Source organism: Trichinella spiralis (genome assembly GCF_000181795.1).
Source record: "Trichinella spiralis strain ISS 195 chromosome Unknown Scfld2, whole genome shotgun sequence".
Classification (NCBI taxonomy): Eukaryota; Metazoa; Nematoda; class Enoplea; order Trichinellida; family Trichinellidae; genus Trichinella; species Trichinella spiralis.
In genome coordinates, this window is record NW_003526941.1 from 10,372,239 (window position 1) to 10,384,762 (window position 12,524).

The 12,524-nt window shown below is 36.9% G+C and overlaps 3 protein-coding genes across 3 annotated transcripts; all 3 read left to right on the forward strand.

The window, feature by feature from the left end:
• Positions 1-581: 581 nt before the first annotated feature.
• On the forward strand, positions 582-3,479 carry Tsp_07728 (putative immunoglobulin domain protein). Its single transcript, XM_003381135.1, has 5 exons — positions 582-773; positions 903-1,052; positions 1,970-2,078; positions 2,328-2,488; positions 2,616-3,479. Exons 1-5 carry the CDS (start codon positions 582-584, stop codon positions 3,477-3,479), a joined length of 1,476 nt encoding a protein of 491 aa, XP_003381183.1.
• Positions 3,480-4,832: 1,353 nt separating this feature from the next.
• Tsp_07727 (hypothetical protein) lies at positions 4,833-5,305 on the forward strand. Its single transcript, XM_003381136.1, has 2 exons — positions 4,833-4,892; positions 4,949-5,305. The coding sequence occupies exons 1-2, from the start codon at positions 4,833-4,835 to the stop codon at positions 5,303-5,305; spliced, it is 417 nt and encodes a 138-aa protein (XP_003381184.1).
• Positions 5,306-6,197: 892 nt separating this feature from the next.
• Positions 6,198-10,771, forward strand: Tsp_07726 (26S protease regulatory subunit 4). Its single transcript, XM_003381137.1, has 12 exons — positions 6,198-6,323; positions 6,425-6,495; positions 6,571-6,778; positions 7,532-7,602; positions 7,670-7,801; positions 8,839-8,905; positions 9,077-9,298; positions 9,453-9,638; positions 9,699-9,827; positions 9,888-10,271; positions 10,367-10,576; positions 10,637-10,771. Exons 1-12 carry the CDS (start codon positions 6,198-6,200, stop codon positions 10,769-10,771), a joined length of 1,941 nt encoding a protein of 646 aa, XP_003381185.1.
• The last annotated feature ends 1,753 nt before the right edge of the window (positions 10,772-12,524 follow it).

Below are 12,524 nucleotides of genomic sequence, written 5' to 3' on the forward strand. Positions count from 1 at the left end.
AAAAATCATAATACTTTCATTAAGCGTATATATTATGCATGTGATCGTTTGAGAAACAAAGATAGAAAAGAAAAAATTTCAGGGGGGCGCGCCCCCCTGGTTGAGAAACACTGTCCTAGACTAATATCCATTTATTTGGTTATGTTAACAGTGCAAATTTATTAATTTTTGCTACATTTTTGAAGCAGTTGTTTACACATACACACGCATTATTATATTTTGTGCATCATCATCTCGCATGTTTGTTGAAACTTTGTGGAAATGAAAAATTCAAACGTCAGCTGATTGCACGTGAAGATCATCGAAATCTTGTGGTTGTGATTTGGTTGACGCGTATGAATGAACTGAAGATGGGGAGTGGGCAAGAATGAAACGCATTACGCAACAAACAACAACAACAACAACGACACAAGCAAGCGGCTGTCAGATGCGGCAAAACAATTTAGCTATTATTTATTCTACTGGCGTTGGGATTTTTCTTCTTCTTCTTCTTCACTTTCCACTCAACAAAGGAGACATTTCGCTTCCATTTGTTTCTTTGTTTGTTTGTTTGTTTGTTTATTTGTATTGTTGTTGTTTGGATGCGTGTGCAATCACATCCGGTGCATATAAGGTCCGTATTGTTGGTGTTGTTGTTGATCAGCTTCTGCGGTCCTGGTAATGATGCTGCCAAAGCCAGTAGCCGTCGATCGCGTGGTCGGGGTAAAAATTTGCTTCCATTCGCCAACGTTGCTGAACATTCACTGCTCAGTCAAACTGCCGACCAAGAGCGGGTAAATGTATACTTTTTCAAATATTTCTTAATTTAATTTAACATTTTATATTTGTCGTTGTAAAAGAAACAAATTCAACCATTAGAAGCTATGATAAATTTGAATTAAAAAAATATTTTTTTTATTCAGAGTGTCAAAATAATCAAAGCCTCGCATTTCAATCAGGCTTTTCGTCTCGGAGGTAAGATTGTCATACTTTGCACAGCTTCCGGATATCCGCGACCCACGATCACTTGGTACAAAGACGGTGTTGAGCTTGTTTTCAAAAATAATGTTCACGTAAGTATATTTTTCCCTTTTCCACAAATCAAATGCATCATGCTAAGCTGTATCTATGTATATATACTTTTGCATGTCTTTATGTCTATTTTCAAATTTAAACGAGCATTCGCAACTTTTGCATTATTTCTATTGTGTGATGAAGAAAAATAATTTGGAATCCATTGATTCTTTTGAATGTAACAAAATGAACACTCTCATTCTAGGAATTCTTCATATATTCAGCTGTTGCACTTACTGTACTGTACTGTACTGTGTTTTTTGGTGGTATTTTTAGAAAATATTTGAACAGTTTTTTTTTCAAACTTGCAACTGAAATTCAATTTGAATGAAAATTCAGCATTACTAGGTCAGGTGCATGGCAAATGTTCAGGATGCATAGATGAATTGTTGTAATTTGTGTTGGAATATTTGGAAATTTGCTGAACAACAAACAATTCCACATTCTGCAAGCGTATTTGTGCGTTGTTCAAATTGTAACAATTTTTATCCTATCATAAGCGTAATAATACAATGATAATAATAATAAGCAGATGTTGATTCACCTTTATGTTCTGTCCAGTTCCGCTTTCGCTTTTGTATGAGAAAATTTTCTTTCTCAAAACTGGACATTTTTGTCTAGCATTGTCCAAGCATGTGGATGATATGTACAACAACTTTATAATTCATTCATATAAAGTATTGTTTTCTTTTTTAATAAATCTTTGGAATGTTGTTTATTGAAAAATTTTGTTTTTCTTTCTTTATATCAGTATCCAAGAAACTAATTTGCATGTTGATTCACTTTTGCGTCACAAATTCTTTTCTTCTGATGCACATGACCGATTGATTTTCAATTTCAATTTGTTTCTTAATATATCAATATTGTTGTTGTTAATTCACTTTTGGTTATTAATAATAATTTCATGTTTCTCAAGGTACAAGAACAGAATGACGATGAACAAAAACAGACGAGTCGTATTGAAATTGATCCAGCAACGATGGGTGATCAAGGGATATATACATGTTTAGCCCACAACGAGCGGGGTAGCATTGTGAAAAATTTCAAAAGCGAATTCTACTATTGATACGCAAAGATTAAAAAAAGTAAAATGTAAAATTTATTAATTCAAATAAATTGTTTTTCATATTTTTTTATGCTGTAAACAACAACATATATTATAAATGTTGACATCTGAAGTAAGTAAGTAAGTGATTTGTTGTTTTGTGTTCGTTTGCATCCATCAATTTTGATGGTGATCAGCTAAGCTAAGCTAAGCTATGCTGGCTAGTTAGCTAGCTGGTTGGTGAATTGGTTTGGTCGTCGTGTTGGTGAGGTTCATCAGGAGGTGTTTTTTCGACCGGCTCGACAGCTTGTTTATTATCCTGCTGCGCGTTGTTGTTGTTGTTGGTGTTGGTCGCCGGATTGGGATTTTCTGACATTGTCAGCAACACCGGTGGAGATACGGCAGACTGGTGTTGGACCGTCGTATTATCGGTTTGGTTGTGACCGTCGGTTTCGGCTTCGGACTGCTGCGTACGAGCCATGGCGATCACGTCTTCGTAATTGGGCGGCGGTGGCAGTTGGCAGACGTCGACCAGCGGACGCCCGCCGATGTCGGTCCAGAACATCCTCGCAATCTGGGCCGACTGACCACCGTCTGCTGGACACGTCGAAGCCGAATGATGACCGTTCGCTGTCAGTGGCTGTTGCCGGTGACCGTTGTTGAGCTGGGTCTTGCGGCGCCGGAACAAGCAGTAGGCGATCAGGGCGGTCAGCAGAATCAAGAAGATGCTCGAACAAGTGCCGAACAAATAGCTGTACCATTTTACCCGGCTCTCGGCCGGGAATTCGACCAAATGGCCGAGCTCGGTTTCGCAGTGCATGCCGACAAACGGGAACCGACACAAGCAGCCACGCCCTTTGACCGGCGTGCCGTGGTTGAAGCAGAGCACGTGGTCGCACTCTTCGCCGTAGAAATTCGGCCGACACTGGCAGACGTCGTAGCCGCCGTCTTTGACCAACTGACCATTGGCGCAGAATTTTTCACACAAGGCGCCGAACCACGGCTCCGGGCACACGCACCGCAAGTCGATGCTGAAAGACCTGTAACCACCGTTCCAACATTCGGGCAAATAGCGACAGTTGCGGTCCAAGTTGTCCATACCGTCCGGACATTTGCACCGGACCCCGAACTCGCCGGTCTTCTTCGACTCTTTGGGCGGCAGCAGCGCCAACGAGATGTTGTAATAGCCGGTGTAGGATTTGCAGGTGTTGAAACGCCGATCGGCGTCGATGCGCTGTATTGTCCACTCTTGGACCGCGCCGGCGATCTCCTCGTCCGGCTCCGGGTAGCCGTTCTCGCAGCAGGTGATGATGAACGAACGCAGCACATGATCGTCGGCTGCTTTTTCCGTACTTTCATCCGCTACAAACGATCACGATGAGCAAGCAAGAATAATCATTTTTAAAAAAAAAACAAAATTCTTCCCATTTCTTTTTAAATTATTATGAAATTTATATCAAAAGATACAACTTCTTCATACCAGCGTCTGTGGTAGTGATGCGATTTGGAAAGGAAGAATACAATAATCATCATGGTGTAAGTTGTTTATCATTTATACTTTTTTTCGAATCGAAAATGAATTTATTTGATATTTTAAAATGTATTATCGCTTATTAATATTGAAACGAATCAATTAATTTTTTGATCGTCGTCATCTTATATGAAATTCCAAAAATATACATAATTTCTTTTCCACTTCTGGTTGTTGTTGTTCATGAAACAGCATCACATGTTATTATTAACGCGTTCCATTTTTTTTCGAAACCGGATCATTCTTGTTCTCATTCTCCTCCGTTCAACTCTACATATTTTCTGTTGTGCTGCTTTGTACTTACTCTTGTGCAACATGACGTTCGTTTTTTTTGGCACGTTAAAATTCTAGGAAAAAAATAAACCTTTTTTTTCTTTTCAAAACTAACTTATTCAAAATTAATTCAACGTGAACAATTGTATTGATGACGACAATAGCCAAGTTCTCTATGGAACTATCCAGTTCGCTAATTCCATGTTCAATTCGCTTTGTTTAACATTTTCAGCACTGCGTGTCGACCCATCGATACAGTATCCATGATGAGATGGATCGTATTTTTTTCTTCTTCTTCTCCTATTTGTTCATTCAAATTATTTGTTCTTGATTTCACTTTTTTTCACTTTCTACAGTCTACCATCATCGTTATTGTTGTTGTTGTTGATGTCGAAGTGGTCAGTCACATTGAACGCAACGTTTCAAGCGTATGCGGCTGTTGTTTGTGTCACGGTGAACTTTTCTACACTGTTCTGTTCTCTCTCTATCTCTCTTTCTCGTACGCTCAATTCGGCGGCCTTGGTTGGACTGGAATAAATATTTACTCGACGTCAACGCGCCCAATATACAATAGAACACCGCGCGTGATTCAATGCTGCACAATTTGAATTTTCAAATGTCTCGAAAAACACGGCATTTTTAAAATGAATAATTTGACGAGAGAAACGAAAAGTCCCACAACAACAACAACAATTATTATTATTATTATTATTATTAAATATATTTTCTACTTTTGGAAGGGGGAACAAATATATATATATTGAAAACAGTGAATAAGTGAAATGTATTTTACCTGCACTGAGTACTGTGACCAACCAGATGGTCGGTAGAAGCCAACAACAGTCGGCTGAAATCATTGGCTTCTTTTTGGTCTGTTTTTTTTCTCGGATCGAAGCGAAAATGAATAAAACAGAATCCTTTATTCAACCAATGCTTGGGATTATTACTGTTCTGATGTTATTAAATTCTCACATCCATCGTGGTAGTCAGGTAAAAAGGCCAAAATGTCGACCTTTGCTCTGATATACCGTTGAGTTTGCATAAAGTGGTTGAATGAGGAAAGTTTGAAAAATAGCACACAGCCGAACAACAAGCTGTCGTTGGTGTGCGACTGTTGCTATAAAACGCGACGTCGGCGACGATGCAAGCGGTCAGTGCTGATGATGGCGCTGCAGTCGGTCAGTCAGTGCGCATCATCAGCATCAGCATCATCAGAATCGTTGCAACCGGTCTGTTCAATCGATGATCAATTTGGTCGGTGGGAAAAGGGGGTAGGGGGAGGAGGAGGAGGAGGAAATTTTTTTGTCCAACGGACCAGTTTAATGAAGCTTGCAAACAAAAGTGGTGAGGAAGTGAGGAAAAAAAGCGAAAATTCAAACAACATCAAACGGTACAGCTTTTAATTTTCAAATTAAATCTCTGTTGGTTGTGTGTGTGTGTGTGTGTGTGTGTGTTTAATTGCGAGGGGGAAAACTTTTTTATGCATTATTCTGCTTTATGAGATTATTTCAAAAAACCAGAGAGAGAAACGTAATATTATATCAATATTGATTGACCAACTCCTGGATGCTCAGGTAACTCAGGTGCGCAGCAGGTTGCTTTGCCAACTAAAACTGCCTGTCCGCTTGCTTGCCTGCTTGCTTGCTGCTCGACAATCAATCGATTCATCTTTCCCCAATTTTCAACCGTCATCCATTATTATTATTATTATTATTCACTTTGTATATTTACAAAATTGACTGTTCTCTCTTTGAACATATTTTCATTTCACTTTTGTCAACCAGAAAAAGAGACATTCAATCCGCATAAGCTGTTAAAAGTGTTGCTGCCTTTGTTATCAAATAATCATTCTGTTTCTTTTCTTCTTTTTTTACAAAATTCACCATTGCATTATTGTCCTTTTTTATCTTCAAAACTCCATTTTGAATAACTATTTTTATTATCAAAAGAAAATAAAATTCAAGCTGATTTGTTTTTCCAATTTACTCAAATTGTACCTGCGTTTTTTTATTGAAAATTTTTATTTCACTTTTACATTTTTCATATTTGATATAAATTTATCCATTTTTATTCTAATAACTAGAATGTGCTGTCATTTCAAATCATAAACAATCCATTCGCGTGTCACTAATAATTATGTATACTGTAAATTTATTCAGGGTCATATGCAATAATAATATTCAGGTTCAGTTGCTATTCTTCTAGATTACTGTCGATAAAGTGTACGCAACGTGTAGTAAGTTAGTTGTTTGTTAGGGTTGTGCTTTGTTCGAAATTTCCATTCTTACTCGAACAATGGAATCAACTAGAGTTTACGTTGGCCAATTGACCAGTGATATACGAGAAAATGATTTGGAAAATTTTTTCAAAGGTTACGGCCGAATTCGTGAAATCACACTGAAAAATGGTTATGGATTTGTGGTCAGTTGTTTTTGATTATTGCTGTATTGCGTTAATTATTTTTCTTTTTGTAAATTAATATTTGAAATGTTTTCACGTTTGTGATTTGGTTTCAATTTTAGGAATTTGACGAACGTCGAGATGCTGATGACGCTGTGCACGATTTGAACGGAAAACCTCTGCTGGGTGAAAAGTAATAATATTTCATTCATTTATTGATGTCTAATAATTTTTTGTTTGTTATTTTAATTGAAAATTGATGCTTTAGAATTCGAGTCGAAATGGCGCATCGATTTTCTCGTGACCGTTTCGCAAGCGGTCGTGGAGGCGGTTTCCGTGGTCGTTACAATGGTGATCGTGGTTATGATCGCAGCCGCCATGGTGGTCGTTGGGAAAGACGTCGGCCAGTCAATCCGCCACGTCGAAGTCGCTATCGCCTTCTGGTCGAGAATCTTTCCAGTGCCATCTCTTGGCGAGTAAGTCTATTTTTGTTTGTTTATTTTTTTCTCAGAGTCTTGTTTGTTTACCGCTTTGTTGTTCTTGTCAAAAAAATATGTGAGGTATTTTTTCTGAAACGCAAATTCGGTTGGCGCGAATATTCTTTATAATATGTATATGTAACAGCTCATCAGTTAAGTTGCAACGCAGTTTGTAAGCATTCCACCAGTGAATACATTTAAATTGCTTACGTCAAGCGGTCAACAACGGTTCCGTCGTTTTTTAAAGGACTGTTTTGTTTCTAGCGTCCCACGTATCTAATCAGTGATCTGTGCTATGTCTAGCTTGTGAGCGTGCTGTGACGAAAATTCCACAAAAAATACCAAATACAAATATTTTACGACGGTCTCGACGCCGAATCTGATTTTCCTTTAAACAATCTGACTGAGAGCTGTGTGCTGCCGTGTGTAGGGCTTCTATAAGTGTATGCAAATTTAAACAAAACCTGGTACTCAGTCTTCCGCGCTTGTTGTATGTATATCATCGGTTCTGCACCTCGCACGGGAATGCGGTCTTCCTGTTTCTCCAGTGTCGATCGACATTCCACTACCGAATTTCTTCTTTTGCCATGCTCCGAGTACTAAACGAGAAAATGTCTCCGTTTAATATGTTGTAATTCGATGATCCTGTCTGTGATCATTCTTGTCGGTATGCCACATGTAGACTTTTTTTCCAGTTTCGAAACACTTCTGCATCATTTATTAACATTTGATTATTTTTATTAAAAACAGGAACTGAAAGATTTCATGAATCAAGCCGGAGAAGTTTGTTTTACGGATGTTTATCCGCAGCGTCGTGAAGGGTAAGAATTGGTCGTTAGTTGTCAATTTTTGTTTTTGCTTTTGCTATTCAATATTTTCCCATTGTAGGATTGTGGAATTTGAATCGTCGTCGGCGATGGAAAATGCTCTGAAAAAGTTGAACGGCGAAGAGTTGAACGGTCGTCGTATTCGAATTACTGAAGAAAAATTGGATTCGAACAAGTCCAATCGAAATCGAAAGTATTACAAGAAATTTTGGGCTATTTATTTATTAATTTATTTTATTTAATTTAAATTTAGAAGCAAAAGTCGTGAAAGCAGCAGAAGTAGTAGCAGTCGTGGCAGTTCAAAATCTAAACAGTCTGCAGATTCAGAGACTGCGGAAGCGAAACGCAAGCAGCACAACAACAGCAGCAGTGCAAGTGATTGATTAATGTAGTAGAAAAGTAGAGAATTTCCAAAAACAACAACAACAACAACATTCAATTTGACACTCTTGCAGTCAGTATAACTTACATCGTCACATGTTTAGTTCATTATTTATGATCATATTTGTTTGTTATGCATTTTTTATTATTTGTTCTTGGTGGTCTTATATGCTAATAATTTATTTGTCTCTGACTGATTGATTGTAATGATTTATTATTATGCAACAATCGTAATAGTGAGAAAACAGTAGCACGTGACATTTTTTTCAAATAAAATTTTAACTTACAATGGTATTAATTAATGAAATAAAAAGTAAATTTTTATACGATTTTAAAATGTAATCTGATGATGATATGGAAATGAAGAGAAATAATAGGAAAAATTGAAATTACCTCTTCTATTTGTTTGCTTTTAAAATAACGAATGACTGATGACACACAATGACAACAAATATCATCGTTGATCAAGATTATTTGCGTAAAAAAAGAGTACAGAAGTTTGTTTAGTGATTTTGTTTCTTGTATATCAAAAAATGACTCAAAAACTTTCATAAATCAAATGAACATTTACTTGATTTACATGTGCATACATGATATTTATTTATTAGAAATATGCTTCTACTAGAAAAAAAGTCTTCTTTTTTCTCAAAAATATTTACTAATATTTGCATGCATTACGTGAGTGTGACATTTTTGATGAATTTAATGACTGCATTTAATTTTTACTTTTACAGATTGTATGATTTTGTTGAGTGAACTTGAAAATCCATACTGTGGCGATTATTACTGTATAGTAGTGTAATAATAGTGAGTTGTTCTTGATTGAAAATTTCTGGTCAGTAAATTCAGTTCAGTTATGGGGCAACAGCAGTCGGCTCACGGGCATGGCTTCAATCGAGATAAGAAGGATGATAAGGTTTTTTTTTTGTTTTTACTTTTCGTTTTGTAAATCTTTTCTGAATTTGTTCTCATTTGAGAATTTCACCGCTTCTACATTTTTCTCCTCCAACACTGCTTGTTCGTTCATGATTTTCTTTACAGTTCTCAAACTGATGTGTTTTTTCAGTGTGAAATTTTAAAATTTTAGGACAAAAAGAGACGATACGAACCTCCAATACCTACCCGTGTAGGGAAGAAGAAAAGAAGAGCCAAAGGACCCGACGCAGCAGTCAAACTGCCGCACATCACTCCGCATGCTCGATGTCGACTGAAACTGCTTAAAGCTGAACGTATCAAGGACTACCTGTTGTTGGAGGAAGAATTTTTGAAAAACATTCAAATTGCGAAACCTCAAGAAGAGCGTCAAGAGGTTTGTTTGTTTGACTCATGAATTCTACTATCTCTTGTTAATTTATATGGTGAATAAGTTATCTGTTGTTTTTATCATTTATATATTCTAACTGAGTGACAGTATTTTTACTTTTTTGTTTCACTGTAATTTTATAAAATGGTAATTGTTGCAGGAAGAACGGGGAAAAGTTGATGATTTGCGTGGTTCGCCAATGGCTGTCGGTACGTTGGAAGAAGTGATCGACGACACTCATGCCATCGTATCCACCAGTGTGGGATCGGAGCATTATGTTACAATTTTGTCGTTTGTCGATAAAGATCAGCTCGAACCAGGTTGTACGGTATTGTTGAATCATAAGGTATGGACGATGGATGCTTCGTGATCGAGCTTCTGGTTTTCACAGTTCCAAAATTTGCAGACACACTCGGTCATTGGTGTACTGACCGACGACACTGATCCAATGGTGAGCGTGATGAAATTGGAAAAAGCACCCAAAGAAACGTACGCTGACGTTGGGGGTCTGGACAATCAAATACAAGAGATAAAAGTGAATTAAAGAAATGTTGCTTGTCATTTGATTTTAATAATTGTTTGACAATAATCCCAGGAATCGGTTGAACTACCGTTGACACATCCAGAACTGTACGAAGAGATGGGCATTCGACCACCGAAAGGTGTCATACTGTATGGAGCTCCCGGTACTGGCAAAACTCTTCTGGCCAAGGCGGTGGCTAATCAAACTTCGGCCACATTTTTACGAGTGGTCGGCTCAGAGTTGATACAAAAATATCTCGGCGATGGACCCAAGCTAGTACGTGAGCTGTTTCGAGTTGCCGAAGAGCACGCACCTTCAATAGTGTTCATTGATGAGATCGACGCCATTGGTACAAAACGTTACGAATCCAATTCCGGTGGTGAGCGAGAAATTCAACGTACAATGTTGGAGTTGTTGAATCAACTGGATGGTTTTGATTCTCGAGGCGATGTGAAAGTATTTGCATATATTATATATTTTTTTGTTTTTGAAATAACTACAGTCTTCGCTTTTACTTATTTTATCACTTCTTATCAAACTTACTTCATCAGGTTATAATGGCAACGAATAGAATTGAAACGTTGGATCCTGCGTTGATTCGACCTGGACGTATTGATCGAAAGATTGAATTTCCACTACCAGACGAAGTGACGATTAGGAAAATTTTTCAAATTCACACGAGCAGAATGACTATTGCTGACAATGTTGACTTTGAAGAATTTATCATGGCTAAAGACGACTTGTCAGGCGCTGATATTAAGGTATATATATATACATATGTATGTTGTCCTTTTTTGTTTTTCAGTGTCAAACTGTTTTAGGCAATATGCACAGAAGCTGGCTTGCAAGCGTTGAGAGATAGGCGAATGAAAGTCACGCATGAAGATTTCAAAAAAGCTCGTGAAAGTGTGCTCTACAGAAAGAAGGAAGGGGCACCATCGGGACTTTACATTTAATTTTTTTTTCTTTTTGGAAAAAACTTTTCTATCTTTTTAATTGAATGCACTTAGATAAGATTAATTGGAGTAATGGGAAATAAAAGTGAAAGAAAAAGAAGTTCAACAAACAATTCTATTTGTACATACGTTAAGCATAAACGTTGCATTAATAAAGTTTTGATTATTATTAAGTTTTTACTATTTTCACAATACCGTGAACGCATTGCAACAACCGCTTTCACTGAGGTACGTGACAGAAAAGTTTTCTTCTACAAAATGGATTAGTCATCTAGATAGAATTTTTCAAACTCTGTATCAGGTTTGCAAAAAATTTAACAATTTTTGTACAATTGAACTACTGAAAATTAAATACTGCTTTTAAATTTTCAGATGTTCTTCATTCATACAAAAGTTTTGTTACGCTTTTCGACACACAGTTCGTCTTTATCGAATATGGTATTTTAATGCCAACAACCTGAATTCACAAAGAAAAATAATTTCACGTAGGTATTTAAGCTGATGAAATGGATTCTTATCGATTCGTGACACAATAAAAACAATTGCATTTAATTTTTTTAAATCAATAGTGACAGTATGATCAATTGATGTTCAAGTGAGTATTCCATCGGGGCGCGGTTATTGCACATCAGTCACTACAGTTCTGTTCTTACGGCACAGTGACTTTTTCTACTGGTCACTGTTCACGCACGTACTGGATGAGTTGTGCAATGAAGGATTGAATTCACCGTGAAATGATACATCAAAGATATTTTTAATTGTAAAAAATTATTACGTTTAAAGCAAATTTTGTTTCTTTTTTCATATTTCTTAGTAATTTTTCGTTCGAATTTTTATGTACTGTTTTATTGATAGAAGAAGTGATGTGGATGATCTTTTTGATTAATTTTATAAAATATGTTTCAGGAAATAAAATGTCTGTAGCGTTTCAACTAAAAATACAACAGGCAAGCAACCAATCTCAACAAGCATCTCGTTGTTGTTCTCTTCTGTGTGGTTTTGAGCAATAGAGATCAATTGAACAGTTTTAGAAAGGTAGAACATTTTTCTTATAGCAATTCTACACAATCTCTACACTAATTTCAATTGGAATAAAATGAAATGTTTTTTTTTTAATTTCACTCAATCGCCAGCGTTGAAATTTAATTACACATAACATAATAATACTTACTTGTCATCATCAATCGTTTTTGATTTTAATCATGATATATTTTTGAAAATTTTTCAAAACTTATTCTCTATTTATTCTTTCTTTTTCTTTAGTTAAAAGTCGTGTGAAAGAAAGATTTGAATTAATTTGCTTGGTACAATTTTGAAGTTTCATTCAAAACTGGAAGTAAGCTTCATAATAATATGCATGCAATAAATAAGAGTCGATTTTCTGAATGTGGCGTAGCTTTTGTTTCTTCTAATGAGTCCAATGAGAAACAGCAGCCGTGTGTTGTTGTTTGCTTGCGTAATTTTTCAAACCACTAGCGTTTGGTTTGGGATATGTTTGGAAGACATCTATTTTAAAAATGAATGCCGCCCCTCATGCTTGAACAAAGCAACTACGTCGTCTGGCGGCTGGCTTGGTGGTTGGAAGCAGACGGCTGAGCGTTATCGTTGCTTCCTCCTCCTCCTCTCCAACTTTTCATTTGCCAATCAAAGTCACTCATTCGACTGGCAAAACAGCCATCCCGTCAGCCATCCTGCCAGCCATCCAACCTTCTAGCCTGCCTTTTCGATGCCTTTAATCAGGATGCCCCTCCTG

Bases quoted from the DNA above. Each gene is read 5' to 3' on its own strand.
- Tsp_07728 (XM_003381135.1), top strand. From the start codon at position 582: ATGCGTGTGCAATCACATCCGGTGCATATAAGGTCCGTATTGTTGGTG. The intron at 1,053-1,969 runs GTAAGTATATTT...ATGTTTCTCAAG, and splicing joins TTTTCAAAAATAATGTTCAC to GTACAAGAACAGAATGACGA. The intron at 2,489-2,615 runs GTGGAGATACGG...CGGCGGTGGCAG, and splicing joins TGACATTGTCAGCAACACCG to TTGGCAGACGTCGACCAGCG.
- Tsp_07727 (XM_003381136.1), top strand. From the start codon at position 4,833: ATGCTTGGGATTATTACTGTTCTGATGTTATTAAATTCTCACATCCAT. The intron at 4,893-4,948 runs GTAAAAAGGCCA...GTTTGCATAAAG, and splicing joins ACATCCATCGTGGTAGTCAG to TGGTTGAATGAGGAAAGTTT.
- Tsp_07726 (XM_003381137.1), top strand. From the start codon at position 6,198: ATGGAATCAACTAGAGTTTACGTTGGCCAATTGACCAGTGATATACGA. The intron at 6,779-7,531 runs GTAAGTCTATTT...TATTAAAAACAG, and splicing joins CCAGTGCCATCTCTTGGCGA to GAACTGAAAGATTTCATGAA. The intron at 9,828-9,887 runs GTGAATTAAAGA...CAATAATCCCAG, and splicing joins ATCAAATACAAGAGATAAAA to GAATCGGTTGAACTACCGTT.